This window comes from Naegleria lovaniensis (assembly GCF_003324165.1).
Source record: "Naegleria lovaniensis strain ATCC 30569 chromosome Unknown tig010, whole genome shotgun sequence".
Taxonomy (NCBI): Eukaryota; Heterolobosea; class Eutetramitea; order Acrasida; family Naegleriidae; genus Naegleria; species Naegleria lovaniensis.
This window is the reverse complement of record NW_025407832.1, coordinates 490,634-509,207: the sequence shown is the minus strand read 5'-3', so window position 1 is coordinate 509,207 and position 18,574 is coordinate 490,634. Positions and strand designations below refer to the sequence as shown.

Genomic DNA, 18,574 nt, shown 5'->3' with positions numbered 1-18,574 from the left:
AATACATCCCATCATCAACACAGTTATCCGAATGACACCCAAAAATTCATCACAAAAAAATGTCCTTTCCACACATGCAGCGTTTTAACGATTTGGACAATGAGTTTCATTTGGCCGATAGGGACAGAGACAATCTTCTCAACCCTGGAGAAGCAAAAGCTTATTTTGATCAATTCCAATTGCCGCTACCTGTGATGAAATTTATTTGGACTTCAGCCAAAACTAGCCAGGCACCAGGACTCACAGTTGATGAATTTAAACATGCCATGTCTTTGATTCGTCAGGAACTGACAAATCCAGGAAGTTTGCCTGTCGGAAGTGGTGGTTCTCCTGCCAATTTTCATCCTCCACAATCGCCTGGATTTGATTACAGTATCAAACAAGAGGAACGGGATCAGTATGAAACCAACTTTTCAAATTTAGCACGAGGAAAATACACAATTCCCTATGATGAGTGTATGAATTTCTTTTCAAAGGCAGGTCTTCCAAACGACATCCTCAACACTATTTTCCAATTGGCTGACTTTGAAAGAAACAAGGTATTGGACAAGGATGAATTTGTCATTGCCATGCACTTGGTACGATTGAAGAGAAAGATGCCTAATATTCCAATTCCTATGCAACTACCACCCGTGTTGATTCCGCCTTCTAAACAATCGTTGGTTGGTGCAGGTACGCCTTCCGGAATGTCCAGCCCACCATTAAGACCAAGAAGTGAATCAACCACAAGTATGGATAGTATTAATAATGGACCTCCTACTCTTGTGCCATCATCAGGAACACTCGGTTTTGGAGGACCACCACCTCTCGGAATGAGTAACAATTTTGGAGGAAGCTTTAGTGGCCCACCTCCACTTTCCAATAACTTTGGTAGTCCAAATATGATGGGAGGATCATCGGGACCAGTTACTGTGGGCCCAGTTAGAGATTTGGAAAATCAAGTGAACAGAGTTTTAGATGAAACTAGAATGATCAATCAACAAATGTTCCCATTGCGTCAATCGGTTGAACAAAATGATTTGAGACTGAACAGCTTGAGAGAAAGAAAGGCTGATTTGGAAAATGATTTGAACCAAGTTCGTCAAGAGTTTGAAAATTTAAAGATGCAAAACCAAGCAAAGTCTGAAGAGATTGCACAACTCGAGTCACAAAGTTTCAGATTAGAGCAAGAAAGATTAGAATTCCAAAACCAAATTCAAAGAGTCAAACAGGAAGTGATGAGATTGGAGCAGATTTATGAGAAAGCCAACCTTTCATACCAAAGTGCTAGTGGCATTGTTGAAACTTTGAGATCTGAGTTGGAACAAAATTTGAACGAGCTTGTCAAACACAAGGATGAGTTATTGAGACTTAAAAACTCCAATCAACAAGGAGATGAATTTGCACATGGTGTTGAACAAGAAATTACTAATGCAAAGAATGAGTTACAAGCTGTTCGAGAACAACTGCAACAAGCTAGAATGATTAACGAGGAGTTACAAACTAAGGTCAGAAACTTACAACTTCAAAAGCAAGATATCGAACAATCTACATTTAACACAAAGACTGAACTTAGTGGACTTATTTCACAAAATGAGGATCTTAAAAATCAACTTTCGAGATGCCAACAAGATTTGGAGAATCAAAAACAAAAGTCTGTTCCTAATGCCAAGCTGGTAAAGTTGACTGGATTAATCAAAAAGATTCAAGAATACATTCATGACTTTGACTCAGCTCTTGGAGAAGAATTCCCTAATCAACCTGCAAGCGAATTGAAGGTTGTTCCACCTGTCACTGCCAAAGTTGCTTCACCAGTTACCACTCCTTCTCAACCAAAACCTACTGTACCTCTATCGAACTCATCTTTCGGAAATGATGACTTTGGTTTTGGAAATGATGCTTTTGGAAACTCTAACTTGGCTGGAAATAAGATTCCTTCAACTCAACCACCAGTGTCCAGTGGGTTCTCTGCTAACTTTGGCGATGATTTTGGCTTTGATTCTAAACCACCATCAACTCAAACTAGTAATGGATTCGGTAATGACGACTTTGGCTTTGATTCTAAACCACCATCAACAACAAATTCTACCAAACCTCCTTCATCTCAACCTTCATCCACCAAGACACCTTCATTCGATAATGATGATTTTGGTTTTGACTCAAAACCATCCAGTGGCGGATTTGGCAATGATGATTTTGGTTTTGATTCCAAACCAGCTGCAACAAATACCACAAAACCAAAGAGTGGATTTGATGACTTTGGATTTGACTCCAAGCCAGCATCCAACGGAGGCTTTGGAAGCGATGATTTTGGATTCGACATCAAGCCTGCAAAGACGTCACAGCCATCCTCTACCAAAACACCATCTTTTGACAATGACGATTTTGGATTTGGCTCAACAACCACTGCTACCAAAGGCTTTGATGATTTTGGAGATTTTGGAACCAGCACTTCGACAACCAATGCAAAATCTACCAAACAAGATGACTTTGGATTTGACTCTGACTTTTCGTTTTCTGCAAACAAGACAGCCAATTCTAGCGATCCATGGAACGACTTTGCTCAAACTAATAGTGTGATAACCAAAGAAGCTCCAAAGTCAGAAGGTTGGGCAGATTTTGGCGATAGTTTTTAAACATTATGGTTTGAATCAACATTTGAACCTGAAAATAATTTATTTACCACCAATAAATGTAGAGTACATTAGTGACAACACAGCTATGTCTAATGTATTGGTATCATTCATCAAAAATCCGTGGATTCTGCAATCTCGACTTGATGCTTGGATTTTGTTGGACATAAGCCCCAAGCTTTAACAACTCTTTTTGTGCATTCATTTGCCCACTCGAATGAAACGTTTCACTGGGCTCGTAATTGGCAACAAAACGCTTTTTCTTATGGCATGAAATGGAGGAAATTATTGAATTGCACAAGCTACACTTTAGGGGCTTGTTGTTGTCATAGCATTCGTTGGAAAAATGTTCAAAGCATCTGGTTCAATTACAAACAATAAGGAATTTGAATAAAATCAAAAACGTCAATTTCGTACGTACTCTTGACACATGGCCATGTGCCTACATGGGTTGAAAATAATATCCAAATTTTCATCTCCCAAACAAACGCAACACTTTCCATTGCTTATTGTCTTGGTATTTTCTTCATTAATCAAAGAGTCATCCTGATCATTATTCGAGTTAGAAATTACAATAGAGAGAGTTTTTACAAAATCTGCCACCTTCTTCTTAATGTAGCTCAATTGTATCTTATTATAACGCTGACTGAGTTGGCTAGGTGTATAATCTAATAATTGAAAATCATTGACATGAATTAAATTAATACTCTCTCTTGCACCATTGACATATCCATCTTGATACGTTAACTTGTTTTTCAAATGGTACTTGTAATAAAAGAATAATCTTCTTAACGTGGCTGCCAACAGATACCACACAAAAAACTGTTGATTTTTTGAAAAATATTTTACAATATAATATACAGCAAAGAAACCATCAGGTTCATAAAAACAAAAACTCCACCAAATCAGTTTGCTTAATACTGGTCCGAAAATGTTGAAAAAAGTAGGAGTACTTTCTACAATCAATAGAGCTAACGAGGGATATATCAAGGCGAGATATTTGTAAAAACCATACTTTTCCGAAAAATCATCATCTCCTAATGTATTCATTGTTAGTGATTGAAGGAAACTCGATTGTTCAAATTAATGGTAATTTAAATATTATGATGTACAAGAAAATGTGATTTTTCGTGATGACGAATATTCCGAAAGGCGGACTTGTATTCTAGTATTTCCAAAATTGAAGTGTAACAATTTTAGTGTTGAGAATTAAGCAAGGAACGATGAATACAGATCTGGTGTGATGCACCGATCGATGTGATGATCAAATTTAAATAGTCCTATTTTTTTTACAATTTTAAATTTCTTTTTTATTCCCATCAACGTGACAAGTCAGGTTTCAAGAATTCATGCTGATGTTCAAAAACAGCTCTTAAGCCATTGTAAGAGTGTGATTGTAAGTATTGTTTGATGATGGTAAATTTGCCAATCCAGAATTCATACCATGCACCTTCACCGTAATGACAAAACTTTCATTCTTCATGGAACACATTCCACTATCACTACAAACATATAATTTACAATCTACAGTAACTGTTGTAGTTCCTTCCTTGTGAGGTTTCATTTCGATATCGATTTTTGATGATGATCCGAGCTTTCCGTTTGTTGTTGATACAACCGATAGAATACTATCATCTCCCGATTTGATATTGAAACTATTGGGAGCTTCTCGGTTCAGATGGACACTCTTGCTTTCTACCAAATGGATGGAGTATTTCAAAGTCGTGTCGTTAGAACCAGAAATTTCAAACACTGTAGGAACTTGAATGGTTTTGTTTCCGAACATTTTTTTGCTTATTGCTGTTCTGCATTCGTGATCAAGTTTTGCTATTGATGTAGATAGCTGTGGCGATTGTTGGGAATCGGCGAATTATTGTGTCGTGTCAGGTATAGTTGTTTGGTGTTGACAACAGTCACCGTCGTTTCAATGATAAAAGCTTGGTGAGTAGTTTGAAAATCCAAAAGAGAGCCATTAAGGTAACGTATGGAAGAAGGTGACGAAAAGATGTCATGATTCGAGATTTTGTCAAGTCTTTTGAAGTGATTGGTTCTTCTTCTCTTAATTCTGAAGTTTCTTTCTTCTTCACACCCAACACATGAATTTTAAATAAATTCGAAAGCCATTCTGTTAATGAAAATCTCGAGACAAATCGATGATATTCTCGCATAAAATCCAATTGTTGTTTTTGATACTCAAGGTATTCTCCTTCCAGTCTCTCTAACGACCGCTTCTCATGTCTCAATAAATTGTTTCTAATCAATTCTAATAGTTGAGGATATTTGGACCAATGAAAATTGGGAAAATGTCTGTAATATTCCAATAGTTCTTGTAATGAAATGATAATTTTGAATGACTGTCCATCATCACTTGAGGATCGCTTTGGTCTCGGAAATAACACAAGTTCTCCACTTTTTAAATACTCGATAGGATCAATTGAATTTTCAAAAGGAGATGATCGGTCATGTTCATTCACAACAGAGGACAGGATGGCATTCCCTCGTTCGGAAATAAATTTTTCTTCATCAAATAATATATATTCCCTATCATCACGGACAACTATCCATACGTTCTGGAGCGAAGATAATTTTAATGATGATGGCAAAGAAAATTCTTTCTGTTTTTTGCTCTCCACTGGTTCGGAATCATTATTCTCATGTAAATCGTATTGCAATTTACAAATATCGGCCAAACTTAATTTGTCTGTTCTCATCGTGTACAAGTGATTGCATTTTTCTTTGAGGGTGCAATAAATAAATAAATTGTAACTGAACATATATATACGACGACATTGAACCAGTTCTTTTATATCTTGGTTATGAAACACCAAAATATATTGTAATCGAAGTAAGAAAGAACATTACATTGCATGGTTACAAAAAAAATGTCATCCTTGTTGGACTTTGGTGAATTGGATTACGTCAATCCCGAAAGAGAGACTCATCCAACCTCGCACAACAACAAACGAGAAAACTTTAACGAATTTTCGAATGAAACTGCCGAGGGAGTTGGACATCAACAACAACAACAACATGATGATGACAGAGGTTATTTTCCTCCGATGAGTAGTGGCAGTTATGAAGGAGCTTCTTCCAATCCCAATGAAACACTATTTCAATTCATAAACCAATACATGCAAGATGAAGAGCATTATAACCATCATGAAAATCAAGATAGCTCCGTAGTGGTGATTGATGTTAATGAAAAAGCAAAGCAGTCATTACTCAACGAAAAGAAAAAGAAAAAAGAACGAGCCGTTGTTGTGGATAAAGTTGAATATGGCAGTGATGGAAATCATGATTCCAATGAAAAAACAGACTACATATTGACCATTTATGTGAAACGATTATCGATTGATTTAGTAACGCACATTTTTTCATTTCTCCCTGTTTCCACATCGACACTGCTATCAAAGGCCTTTGAAAAATGTAGGTCACATTTCGCTATATATGTGTTAATTAATTGTCAACTTGTTTAATGTTACACATACATAGCTTTTGATTCAACAAACTATCGACTACTTTATCAATTTGTGTATAATCATTTTTATTCAGTGCAGCATGATCAAGTTTACAAAAAACTTGATACTTCCTGGAGAGAGACATTATTGGGATTGGTTTTGCTTCAATACCGAGAAAAGGAAAAGGTGTTGGACGCCAAATTTCCACACGCTTCAGCAAAACTCTCTCAGCCATTTGGCTTTATTGAAAATAACAAACTCATTTCAATGCCATCTCTTGATGCATACACAACCAAGAAATACAAATTCACTGTTATTACTTACGAGAAATATAACACTAAAGACATACTAACAGAGTTTAATAAGAAGAACCATTCCTCAATTTTGATCGACGATGTACATACGGTTCAATACGAAATGAATGTAAGTGTCAAATTAAGCATCGAAAACACGAAATCATTCACACGTAAATTATATGAAATAGTTTGTGGGATATTTAATACCAAGTGCACACGATTTTTCCCTTTTTGCAGAAGTAGATGCTATCATTTTGACCTACAATGTTTTGGATTTCAATTTATTTTACACTCTTTCATCTTGGATTAATTTATTGGAGATGGTAGCTCCTGAAATACCTGTAATACTAGTTGGAACTCATGCCAATTTACGGAAAAACAGTCATATTTTATCTCAATTAAAAGATCAAAAGAAATATGTCATGAGAGCGATGGACTGTGTGCAATTGGCAAAAAGATTTAATATTCTTTCGTATTTTGAAATAGATGCTTTTCCTCACATTGGAAAAGATTGGAGTTTTGCTTCTCACAAGAATGATGATGATTCTCCACAAGAAAGTGATTGTCAACTGTCAACAAACCAAGAATCAACACAACAAGAAGAAAAAGAAGAATATTCTTCAAATCATGAGCAAGATGCAGCCATTGATGAAACACCTCACATTGACAGTATTAACGATATTTTACATTTAGACAAGCCATCCATGTCCTTAATCGAAATGCCACCTGAATTATCTCAACAAATTTATCACATCATTCGTGGATCAGCCATTGCCTCTCACCTCTTTCAAAAACATCACAATAGTTTGTATTGGAATTTATGGAATGCTACTTCCTCTCTCTATAGAGAGTGTATACCATCAACCAAATGTACTCTTCAATAAGTAGCATTGTCTTTTATAATAATATCCAGCATGATTCTTTTCAAAAAATTTGACATTGTGTTCGAACTCAATGATCCATTGGTATCGCTCCTTTTCAAGTGTACGCAAGATTATGACGAAGCGAATTTATCTCTTTTTTAGGAAGTGGGTGTCGACGGATGTATTTCATGTACGAATGAACGAAATTTTGACCAAATGAGCGGCCATGACAACTGGCACTGAAGAATCGCACGACAATGTCGTCGCTCGAGTACTTTCGAGAAAAAAGCCTCAATTCACACATACACCAATGAATGATATACCTCTGCAAGAAACACAGCCTTCTCACCTGGTGGTTGCACAAAGCGCCACTCAATTGAGTTGCGAAGAGAAAGACTCTATTATCATCAACATTGACAATGTCCATCCCATCGATATGGACAATCCTCCCAATCCACTCGTTCCATCATGTTCTACTTCTTCGTCGTCGTCCTCTTCAACACTGGAGCAACAACAACAACCTCAACAACCACCCATAACTCCACCTCGAGAATCCATTGGAGGCCTCAGCTCCCTCAACAGACAACAACAATACTTCTTTTCACGGGATCAACAATGTTTCATGGAATGGAAAAACATTTCATATCCAAGCATGAAAAAACCCTTACTTGATAACTTGTCAGGTTTCGCAGTGCCAGGAAAGATCACAGCCCTAGTGGGTCCAGCTGGCTCCGGTAAAAGCATGTTACTACGAGTCTTGTCTCGGAGAGGACCTTTCAAACTGCACGATGGTTCCATCTTGTTGAATGGACAAGTCATTCAAGACAAGTTACGCGATGGTCTGAAAACAGAAACCAACGTGTATCGTTCGCTCGTGTCCTTCGTGGCCAAAGATTACAACTTGTCGGATTTGAATCTCACCGTGAGAGAAACCTTACTCTATGCACTACGATTCAAAGTACCTGCATCCACTAGTAGTAGTAGTCGTTGTACGGGAGAGAATGTATTGTGGTCGAATCGGGAAGATCGATTACTCATGTTATTGAAAAATTATCGACTTGAATCCAAGCAACATGTGATGTGTTCGGCCCTTTCGAGTGGTGAACGCAAGAGACTCACGATTGCTGTGCAGAATGTGAATTTTCATCGGGTCGTCATGTTGGAAGATCCCACCGATGGGATGGAATACGGAGAGGCTTTGATGATGATGAAAACGATCAAGGTAATGGCTCAGATGGGAATGGCTGTGATTTTGTCAGTTCATAAACCGTCATGGAAGGAGTTGGAATTGTTTGATTATGTTTCAATATTGGATCGGGGAAGACAAATTTACTTTGGAAGTCCACATCGGATTGAGTATTACTTTAATCATGTCGTTGGAATTGAATTGAATGATTTTAAATCTCATCATCATCATCATGAGGATGAAGATGAGGCCTGTACCTTAATTAAGGATGATGAAGAAAAAAATTACAACCGCTCTCATCATGGCAAAGGCCTCTATCATAATAGTTTGGAAAATCTGCTGCAAGTATTGTTCGTACATGAACTTTGTAAGAATGCCCATGATTTTAGTGCTGAGAAAAATCTGCCGATCAAACAAATGATTGAGTCGAATCATATGGATGCCATCATTATGGAAAAACGAGATCATTTAGCTGAGGAATTTGAAAAGAGATTTTCCGATGAATATATTCCTCAAAAAACGTTGGAAGAAAAACCCTTTGTGGACAATCATCTCACGAATATTCACACTGAAAAGTATCTCACTAATTATTGGCTCTCAATTATTTATCTCATCACGAGGTTATTCATTGTGAAGAAGAGAAATTGGAAAACGGAATTTGTGGCACCATTCATTGAAAAGACTCTGATTGGCATTGGAATTGGTTTATTGTACTTGCAAGTGGACGCTCCCAACATGGCCATGCGTGCTCGTGTATTTGCCTTCCTTAATTACAATCTGTCACTCACGTTTGGTGTGGCTATTCGAGTCCTAATTCAACAAATCCCAACATTAATGCAAGAACGAACCAATTCTTCCTCATATAGAATCAGTGCCTTTTTCATTGCCAAAACCGTTGAAGATTTATTTGACTTTACTGTGTATCCATTCATCTTTGGCTTGGTGGTATATTTCATGACTGGAATGAGTATGGATGCTGGCAAATTTTTCACCTTTTCAGCCTGCTTTATTGTGTATAATTGGGCATGTATGGCATTGGCTCAAGCCTTGGTGTGCTTGTTCCCATTTCCTTTTATATTGGGATGGTTGTGTGTTGTGGTGAATATTTACTTTATTTTAGTGTCGGGCGCGTATGGACAGACCATGCTACCCAGTGGATTGCAATGGACCAGTTATCTTTCATACTTGTATTATGGTTTTCGTTCAATGGCCATCAATGAATTTGCTGGAGTGATCATTCCAGTACAGAACGGAACAGTGCTACCTCCAACGTATTTCACGAATGGAACCTATTTTTTGAAAAGAGCATACAATATTGAAGAAAGATGGTATATGAGTTGGGTATATATTGCAGTATTAGTGGGATACTTTTTGATATGTAAATATGCTGGATATCTTGGATTGAAATATATTTATGGAAGAAAGAGTCCAAAGAGAATTGTTGTGAAATTGTTACGATGTTGTGGCAAGTGCAAATAAAAAAGGAAATGACTTAAAATTTTGACACTTCGTACAATTTTGAGATGCCTCGTACAATAGAATGCTTGGCTCACAAGAACATCCTATCTACAAGAGAAGGACACATGATTTGTACCGTCAACAACAATGGCCACACAAATCTCATCATCCATTGATCAGCAAACACCCTTGCACCACAATTCGATGAAAAGCAATTATCCACAACCACACGAGCCACATCACTTGGCTCTTGTCCCATCCATTCCAATTTGGAATTCATACTTTGTTGCATGTGTTTCATACTGTCTCTCAGAAGGCTTGCCTCATCAATATTCTGAGAAAATGTCATTCCTTTTTTCGTAAAACCAGGAATGACACAACACACTCGAAGTCCCAAATGCGACAATTCTCTTCGCAACACATCTGTGAATCCTTGAATTGCAAATTTCGTGATGGGATAAAAACCTAGAAAAGGACCTGCCAACACTCCAGCTCCTGATGACACGTTGATAATAATTCCGCCTCGACCACTTTTCACATCCTTGGATTCTGTATTCTCACCACTCAAAGAATTGGCTACACCATTGATCACCATATGTGGAAGTAAATAATGAACCATTCGATGATAACCACCAACATTTATATTCATCATTTCTTGTAAACGGTCAGGTCTTTCCTCTGCAACGGAGGTCATGAGAGGAGAAGTGGTTGGAACGGCTGCATTATTAATCAATGCAAATATCTTTCGTTGTTGAGCTGGTGATGTCTGTAAATGGCAATCGTTGGAGAAATCATCATCACGACGGCTCTTGTTGAGAATGTCCTGAATGAGTTCAACACCCTTCTTGACCGATTCATCACGACTCAAATCCATGGCCACAGAGTGAAATCGAGTGCTCGAGTAAGTGTTCAAGTCAGTGGCCAATTCTTGCAAACGGAAGGAATTACAATCCACTCCAATGACTTCACATCCTGCTGCGATAAGTCTTTTACAAATTTCTGAGCCAATTCCTCCTTTGTATCATGATTGTTTCGATACGTTGATGAAATCATAAATATAACACGGTAGGGGTCAGTTCAACTTACCAGCGGCACCAGTGACCACACAAATTTTGTTTGCTGAAGGAATGTCCATCTTGTTGTAGAAGTTATGAAACCATAAACTAGCGAATAGAGAAACAAGAATCAATAAGAAAGACCCAACCAATACTTCATACAAGGATAGATGTTCAAGAGTATGGATGACTGAAGAGAGAAATCCAAGTGTTGAAGATGAAAAATTCCAAAGAAGAAGCAAAACACTGGCGAAAGTGCTGGCGGCTACTAGGATCATCCAATGGGAAGCAACAATTCGTGTGAAAGACTTGACCAACATGTGTGAAAATGTACTGAACTAGTGTGTGTGTGAAGATAACTGTTCTATGAGGACTGACTGGTTGTTTTTTTGCACAATCACGTCACATGGTGCTGAAATTGCATTAATGAAGGATTCTTGTTTACCCCTCACCTTAATACCACACGCTCATCACGAAAGAACGAGAGAAAATCTGAGCCAAGACTTGTTGTTGCAAACAATCCATGGATATCCCTTTCATGAGATGGAAAATACGAATTCTTGGTTTTAATTTCTTTAAATGCTCGTTCACCATTTTTCTCCCAATTTCCTGACATTTTTGGATCCATGAAAATGAGAGTTCTCATTTTTAATTCCTCTTCTAGTTAACGACGCATGTTTCCTTTCGAAATAACTTACTGAAAGGAGAGAATTGGTAAGTGTTGGAAGAACATTTCGTAAGGGAACATTGGATCAGTAAGGCAATGCGGTCAATAAATTTTAGCGACAGGTGCAATGGTTTTGGCCAACAAAAAAGTAAATGAATTGTTTGAGAAGTGAATGGTTTTTTGCACAATAACGTCTTACGCACCGTTGTTTGAAACTGTTTACCATTCTCCCAAACACCACAGAGAGAGAGAAAATGTGAGCTGCCAACAGTGTTCATGAGATGGAAAATTAAAATTTTTGGTTTCATTCACTGTAACTGCATGTTGTTTACCATATTTCACATCGTATTTAAGGATCATGAAATGAGACTTTCTCACTTTTATTCAAATTCTTCCAAAACATTTACCATACGGAGAAGATCGTGGTGGATGTGTACTGCCTTTTTTGGAAAATAAGCAAGTCGTGATCAATCTAAAAACAACTGCCAATTAAATCTATTGGAATACTCTGTTTTCGATGGAACATAAATCAGATGATCAGGAGATGCATCATATTTCATACTTTGTTGAATGGTGGATCGGAACAGCACTCGTTTCGTATGATGAACAGAGGTTTTCCACCCCTTCTTGTTGAAAATTTGTACCTTGCCTGCCTTACTGCCACGACGTGAGTGATTGGTTCGGGTCATTGTATGTTCGTTTTTTTTGAAGCCTCAACTTGGAAATTCATCTCCTTACAAGAATTGTAATGTACAATGGTTTATTATTGAGAAAATTTGGGAGATTTCGTTCGAACCTCAATGGAAATTGATCAATGAATGATTGGACATGGCACCAATCACATACTAGGTATCCTGAGGTGCATATCCAATATTTGCACATTCAGTCTTTGTTGGAATTGAGAATGATTTGACCTCATCAATACATTCATCGTATTTTACAGCTTGGCCAAAGGTCGATCGGATCATGGCTCGTTTGACATGATGAACCATGGATTTCCATGGAGTTTTGTTTTCGTGTCTGACAATACCTCTGCGAGAGTTTCGGGATCTGGTCATGGTCTATTGCGTCTTGTTGTTATTGCTTTGAATTTTGTTTTTTAATGATCACGATAATTATAGATTTTGAAATGAAGAAATAAGACCTGGGATTGTAAACTGGGAACACACGACGAACCTGTGAAGGAAAAGATGTTAAGTGAGTGTTATCGTTGTTTGATGAGAGTTGAACAGTAAAAGTTGATGAAAAAGTCAATACCAAGAGGAAGCGACCCGTTCATTCACTCTCAAAAAATTGAATCATCATTCTCATGGCGAACCCTCTCGTTCCATCCTCTTCAAAAAACCTTCTTGTTGGAAATAATCAGTCATCCCATGATGGTGCTTGGCTCATATCACCAACGCAAGCTTCTTCTTCTCATTCACTCATTCCGATCAGTAATGATTTGATAGAATTGGAAAAACACAAAGTAAGATTTGTTTGTGAGAAATGTAAAGGCTCCTCGTATCGGTTGGGGGAGGTCCGAAGTTGTGGTTCATTGCTTGCAAAGATTTTCAATGTGCAGAATAGAAGATTTATTACAATTACATGTAAGAGTTGTGGACATACTCAATTCTTTGAATCCACTCAATCGGCTTTGGCAAATATTTTGGATATTCTCATTCGTTGAGCACAATGATTCACGCAACGGTGAGTGATTCGCCATGGTCAGATTACAATGTTCGAATCATTTGTGATGGCCATTCACATGACAGCTGATGACCATTTCATTTAAAGCGACGTTTGAAGCAGAAGGTCAATCGCGAGAAAAAAAACAAGCCCACATCGTGCTGTTTACATGTCATAGAGTCCAACTCCTCTCAATTTTTCCATATTGGTTGAACCAAGCTTGTGATAGTGCATTCGCTCCTTCTAACTTTCTCATTCTCGTCTCATAAATGGGAAACACACAACACCACAAACAACAAGACGAGGATGCAACAACATCCTCTTGTTGCCAAAAGTTTCCACACCTCGTTGAAGCCAACAGGCTCTTCAGTTCCATGGTGACTCTCGTAGATGATGAGCCACAGTACCGATATGACTTTTTTGATAGAAACAAACAATTACTCGAATTTCATATCCTAAGACAAACCAACTCTCTTCTGATCATGCATCTTGGAGATTGCAAACGAATATACCAAACAATTTTTTCATACATGGCAGTTAGAGATTTGTTGTCTCTCTCGTTAACATGTCGCTTAATGTTTCTATACTGGACCAAGGATGATGAAATATGGAGGAATGTTATTCCGTCTTCCACAAAAACTGAACTTCTCTCTATTCAACCATTTGATTTTTCGATTTTTGGAATTCGATCGTGGCGAGATTGCTGCAAACATTTTTATTGCAAAGAGCTTTGGAAACGGCTTGAATCTCAATACGAATTTGTTGATGGATCCATGTGTAGTAATAACAGTGACGATGAATCAAGTAGGACCTCCAATCGTTTGTCTCAAACGTTCCCCAGGACAGCGAATGATCTTGAAGAATTTCGAGTTCATTTCATTTGTGATGAAAAGAAACAGCGCATGGCTCGATACTTGCAAACAATCCTCAAACATTGCAAGGAGCCTTTTCAAGAAGATTCTTCAAATAAGAGAGCAAGTAGACGTTTCTTGGACCGTCGAGTAACACGAGTCAGAGAACTGCGATGTGACCGTTCACCTATTACTTTTGAAATTCAATGTCTTGTTGGAACGAATTCAAGACCCAATTGCTCGTGTAAAATAGCATGTATAGACTTGTCAGAGACAATGTACGACAATTACTTGTCACAAACAGATTTCAAAAATGATCGAGAGCTTGTCGAGGAATTCTGTAAGAAAGATCTTGATTGTGGAGAAGTACTTCGTGAATATTTGCAACAATTAACGAATGCTGCAAATTCTGATACAGTCAAGCCTGGAAGTATGGTTATTTGTGGCTTGAGTTATTCAAAAAAGAATGAAATTAATCCTAAAATGAAATTAGTAGCCAAGGCCATTTCTCGATGCTACAAATTGCCCTATATTGAAATTGACGTGGGCTCTTCCTCGCGCAGAAGAGACTTGTTGTTTTATTATTCTGCATTTTGTCATTCAAACCGAGTCACTCCTTCTCAACTAGCATTTCTTTCAACAAATAATTTAGAGGATGAATGGAAATAAATATTAAGATTACTTCACAGATGCTTCAAGATCGTCATGACAGTATTTGGAACTTGGGATGCCCTTTTGACATTTCTGAAGCCGAATTACTTTTTAAGGCAGATTAATTAGAAAAGGACATCTCATACAACTGTGAAGTTCTAACAGCAGTGCAACTTTCAAATTCTGTAATAGGAAAGGAACACAAATTGCTTGGTTCTAAATAGCCATTTTGTTAACAGAAGAGTTTCAACCCTCGTTCCAAAGATTCTATCCAAATAAAATCATGCAAGAGAACGGTTCTCATACCTCACCCTCACTGATTCATTTCACAGTCAACAAGTATGTACACGCACATGTATTGGGTTATTCATTCCTTGTATATATGATACATGCTTCAAACCACTCGGGCATGTGGTCCCATGTTCCTTTAGAAAGCAGCTCACAACGATTGTATTAGTTTCAGTTGTTGGAATCTTGTTGCTGACGTATCTTTTAATCTATTACTCTCTAAAGAATAGATTTCCTCATCAATTACCAATCAGAGGTTGCATATTGCCAAAAGATAGCCAAGAGAAAAGCACATCACCTCCAAGAAAAAAGAATCGAATGGCAGTGATTCTGAGTGGAGCCATTCGAGCGTTTCCAAAAGTCTATTTATTTATTAGGAATAGCTTTTTTGCAAGAAATGAATATCCAGATCTATACATTTCACTCGTGTATAAAGATTCAGAAAGTGAATTGGGAGCTTATAATCAAATGAAACGCTATTTAAAGAATGTTAAATATGAATCCGTTGAGTTTTTGAATATGACTCGCTTGACAGAGCGTGTGAAACATTTATATCCTGATTTTCCCTTTCCAAGAGAAAAATGTAAAGAGTTTTTAACCTACGAAGGATGTCATAATTGGATTTCGTCCTTATCTTTATTTAGAAACGGTTTTGTCCAAATGAAAAGCTATAATGACAAGATGATGCAAGAACACAAGTTGACTACCAACTACTATGATCTGGTTTTTCGGTTAAGAACAGACATTCTATTTGAACAAAATATCGATTTATTACATTTCAATGTTGAATTTAACAAGTTCTACACGTCTCAATTGTATTATTGGGAAGGTTTTAATGATCAAATTGGGTTTGGAAGTATTCAGGTTATGGAATCATACTCCACTCTGTTGTATCATATCAATGCTATTTCTGCCAAGGAAGGATCATATAACCCAGAACGATTTCTAAGTAGGTACTTTGCTTTCATTGTCTTTGATGACATACTGTTGATCACTCTTTACAAGAATATCATCTCACTCGAAAACATGCGTTCCAATTTCTTCCTATTAGTTATCGTGTCGTTCGTTCCATAGATTTTGCTTCTCACACAAGAGAAACTCGAGCACCTTTTGATGATTTCACACATGCTACAGTGTAACGTTACAATCAATACAATCAAGAGATTTGTTCTTTTATCACCTTGTTTTTGAATCGACATGCACCTTTTTGCCGTTGACTTCAATTCCTTGTTTGGTTAAAGATGAAGGGTATTTTTCAAGTGAGGAGAGTGATTTCACAATAAATTCAAATAATACTTGATCCCAAACATCATCAACGAGTTTCATCTTTTCCTCAACTACATAGGTATGATTAAGAACGCTTCCAATATATGAATTGACAATTCCAGAATATCTTTCAAGTACGGATTGTGAAATTGGTGGAGCAATATGCTTGCTGACCGCTTGTCTTTTTCCAAATATTTTCTCAGAATTAGATTTGTCTGTGACTGATATCAACTTTCCGTTCATTTCAGTCAATTGAGGTAAAATATATATACAGTAGGGCTTTAAAATTCTTTTCAATGTTGTGCACACAGGGTTGTCCTTAAAAGTTATTTTCAGCACATCGAACTCTATTTTTGAAAGTAAGGAAAGCTGTTTTAGAGTGCTAATACGATTATTGGAAAATATGAGCGTTGTGGCCATAACTTTCTTTGGAAACAAGTATGTTTCACATATTCGTTCCAAATCCAAGTTGTGGAAATGGACAATGTAATCTCCATAATTGATTGGTGTGATATTGGGCTCTCCGTATATATGAAGTACGTCTCCCTCAATTTTGCTATACGATTCTAGATTGTCGTAGTTTGTGGCACTGCTGGCGCTTCGACTTTCTGGCCTCTCTGTTGTAATTAGAGCTTTAGGAATAGTTTCTGAAGGTGTGACACTCCTTGAAGTTATTTGAGGGCCTGTACTGTCAGGTGTGGGTTGACGAGGGATAGAACTATTTTGCAAGGTTGCGTCAACCTCAAAATCTTTGTCATACGAGGGAGTAGGAATTAAATCGGTGAAGGGAAATATTGATGACACGTTGACATTTGCAAGATATTTCAGAGCCATTTCTCTGTCTGAGTCTGTTATCTTGGAAGAGTCTAGAACTGTGAGTTTCTTCATGGCAGCAATTACAATAACTCGATATTTTTGAGACAGATTTTGATGAAGGGGATTATCATCCAATGAGAGCTCCGCAACGGAAGTACTTCGAATGACGCTCTCAACGGCCTCAAAAGAAGAAATATTGTTTGAGGAAAGAAATAGGCGTTTGAGATTCGGCAATTCATCAATCTCTTCTACTGTTTCAATCTATGTAGAGAGTAAATTCAAAGGTAATAATAGTAAGAGGCAGGCCAAACTAAAGCAAGTAAAAACATACATTGTTTTTTCGTAAATTAAGCTCGTTCAACGATGTCAGTCCACGAATATTATTCACGTTTGTAATCATGTTTCCTGCAAGGTTTAGTACTCTAATTTCCTTTAGAACAGAAATATTGGAAATTTCTCGCAGTTTGTTTCCATGAAGGTCCAATACATCAAGCTTGTGTAAATTTTCCAATCCTTCTATTTTTTCAATCAAGTTTTTTCCCAGCATTAATACACGTAGTGATGTAAGAGAGTCCAAGTTTGATATCTTCTTAATTTTGTTACCATATAAATCCAAGAATACCAAGCTTGTGAGGTTGTTTAAGTTGCTGATATGCCTTATTTCGTTATACTGTAAGTTTAGCAATTTTAAATTAGTGTCTCCTGTAATAATGGGGCATTTTGTTAAATTTCTTCTGTCCAAATTTAACCGTTCATTACTAATTGTTTCTTCGATTTTTGTTTCCACTATCTTTTCTTTTTGAGGTATACTTGTTGTGTTTTGTCCCATCAAATAGTTAATTTTCGGAGAGGCTCCTCGTGCTAGTCTACTTGAGGACGGTACCCTCTCTTCTGTTGGAATGGTATTTCCCGTTGTGTTGGAAATAATATTATTGGCAAAATTTTCTTGTGATCCTGATGGATTAGAATATTTAAAATACATAATGTTGTTTGTGGCATTTGATGGTGAAGGAGTTGTATAACTTGTTGGCTGTAATCTGGGCGTTGTGGCGCTTTGGGGACGTTTTCCGTTTGAAGTTGACGGTGCTGTTGTGCCAACAATGGTTCTTTTTGAAGATGCCACAAGAGGTGTTCTTTTGGCTGTCATGGCATTTGTGGGAGGCAAAGAAATTCCACTGTTCGTTGATGCATTGGATGTAAAATTTGATGTCTGTGCTGAATGAATGCTTTTGAATCGCCGTGGCTGTGTGAAGAACTCTTTCTGTTATTCCGATAGTATCGTTACGACCATTTTTTAATGTGTGAATGAAGAACGTCATTGTTGTTTGATCACTTACCCCAGCCGCATTGAGAGGCTTTCCGTTTAACTGATTCATTAAATTACCACTGCTCCCATTGTTAATACTTGAAATAGCAAACAATGATCTTGGAACATTTCC

The 18,574-nt window shown here is 37.4% G+C and overlaps 10 protein-coding genes across 10 annotated transcripts in view; 5 read left to right on the top strand and 5 right to left on the bottom strand.

The window, feature by feature from the left end:
* Positions 1 to 59: 59 nt before the first annotated feature.
* C9374_000636 (uncharacterized protein) lies at positions 60 to 2,615 on the top strand (the record flags this gene model as incomplete). Its single annotated transcript, XM_044696211.1, has 1 exon — positions 60 to 2,615. The coding sequence occupies one exon, from the start codon at positions 60 to 62 to the stop codon at positions 2,613 to 2,615; it is 2,556 nt and encodes an 851-aa protein (XP_044552464.1).
* Positions 2,616 to 2,718: 103 nt separating this feature from the next.
* C9374_000635 (uncharacterized protein) lies at positions 2,719 to 3,662 on the bottom strand (the record flags this gene model as incomplete). The annotated part of the gene is made up of 2 exons (XM_044696200.1): positions 2,719 to 2,971; positions 3,034 to 3,662. The coding sequence occupies 2 exons, from the start codon at positions 3,660 to 3,662 to the stop codon at positions 2,719 to 2,721; spliced, it is 882 nt and encodes a 293-aa protein (XP_044552463.1).
* A 322-nt stretch (positions 3,663 to 3,984) lies between these two features.
* On the bottom strand, positions 3,985 to 4,398 carry C9374_000634 (uncharacterized protein; the record flags this gene model as incomplete). Its single annotated transcript, XM_044696189.1, has 1 exon — positions 3,985 to 4,398. The coding sequence occupies one exon, from the start codon at positions 4,396 to 4,398 to the stop codon at positions 3,985 to 3,987; it is 414 nt and encodes a 137-aa protein (XP_044552462.1).
* Positions 4,399 to 4,525: 127 nt separating this feature from the next.
* On the bottom strand, positions 4,526 to 5,323 carry C9374_000633 (uncharacterized protein; the record flags this gene model as incomplete). Its single annotated transcript, XM_044696178.1, has 1 exon — positions 4,526 to 5,323. The coding sequence occupies one exon, from the start codon at positions 5,321 to 5,323 to the stop codon at positions 4,526 to 4,528; it is 798 nt and encodes a 265-aa protein (XP_044552461.1).
* Positions 5,324 to 5,494: 171 nt separating this feature from the next.
* On the top strand, positions 5,495 to 7,250 carry C9374_000632 (uncharacterized protein; the record flags this gene model as incomplete). The annotated part of the gene is made up of 3 exons (XM_044696167.1): positions 5,495 to 6,038; positions 6,105 to 6,493; positions 6,555 to 7,250. 3 exons carry the CDS (start codon positions 5,495 to 5,497, stop codon positions 7,248 to 7,250), a joined length of 1,629 nt encoding a protein of 542 aa, XP_044552460.1.
* Positions 7,251 to 7,539: 289 nt separating this feature from the next.
* On the top strand, positions 7,540 to 9,894 carry C9374_000631 (uncharacterized protein; the record flags this gene model as incomplete). The annotated part of the gene is made up of 1 exon (XM_044696156.1): positions 7,540 to 9,894. One exon carries the CDS (start codon positions 7,540 to 7,542, stop codon positions 9,892 to 9,894), a length of 2,355 nt encoding a protein of 784 aa, XP_044552459.1.
* A 70-nt stretch (positions 9,895 to 9,964) lies between these two features.
* C9374_000630 (uncharacterized protein) lies at positions 9,965 to 11,008 on the bottom strand (the record flags this gene model as incomplete). The annotated part of the gene is made up of 2 exons (XM_044696145.1): positions 9,965 to 10,887; positions 10,960 to 11,008. 2 exons carry the CDS (start codon positions 11,006 to 11,008, stop codon positions 9,965 to 9,967), a joined length of 972 nt encoding a protein of 323 aa, XP_044552458.1.
* Positions 11,009 to 13,532: 2,524 nt separating this feature from the next.
* C9374_000629 (uncharacterized protein) lies at positions 13,533 to 14,783 on the top strand (the record flags this gene model as incomplete). The annotated part of the gene is made up of 1 exon (XM_044696133.1): positions 13,533 to 14,783. One exon carries the CDS (start codon positions 13,533 to 13,535, stop codon positions 14,781 to 14,783), a length of 1,251 nt encoding a protein of 416 aa, XP_044552457.1.
* Positions 14,784 to 15,048: 265 nt separating this feature from the next.
* Positions 15,049 to 16,192, top strand: C9374_000628 (uncharacterized protein; the record flags this gene model as incomplete). The annotated part of the gene is made up of 3 exons (XM_044696122.1): positions 15,049 to 15,104; positions 15,197 to 16,002; positions 16,059 to 16,192. The coding sequence occupies 3 exons, from the start codon at positions 15,049 to 15,051 to the stop codon at positions 16,190 to 16,192; spliced, it is 996 nt and encodes a 331-aa protein (XP_044552456.1).
* A 37-nt stretch (positions 16,193 to 16,229) lies between these two features.
* The window catches only part of C9374_000627 (uncharacterized protein), a gene marked incomplete at both ends in the record, with an annotated part of 2,411 nt that continues 66 nt past the window's right edge, over positions 16,230 to 18,574 (bottom strand). Inside the window, 3 exons of the mRNA XM_044696111.1 lie at positions 16,230 to 17,396; positions 17,467 to 18,396; positions 18,473 to 18,574. The exon at positions 18,473 to 18,574 is cut by the window's right edge and continues 66 nt beyond it. Coding sequence (XP_044552455.1) covers positions 16,230 to 17,396; positions 17,467 to 18,396; positions 18,473 to 18,574 — 2,199 coding nt within the window. The remainder of the gene's footprint in view (positions 17,397 to 17,466; positions 18,397 to 18,472) is intronic.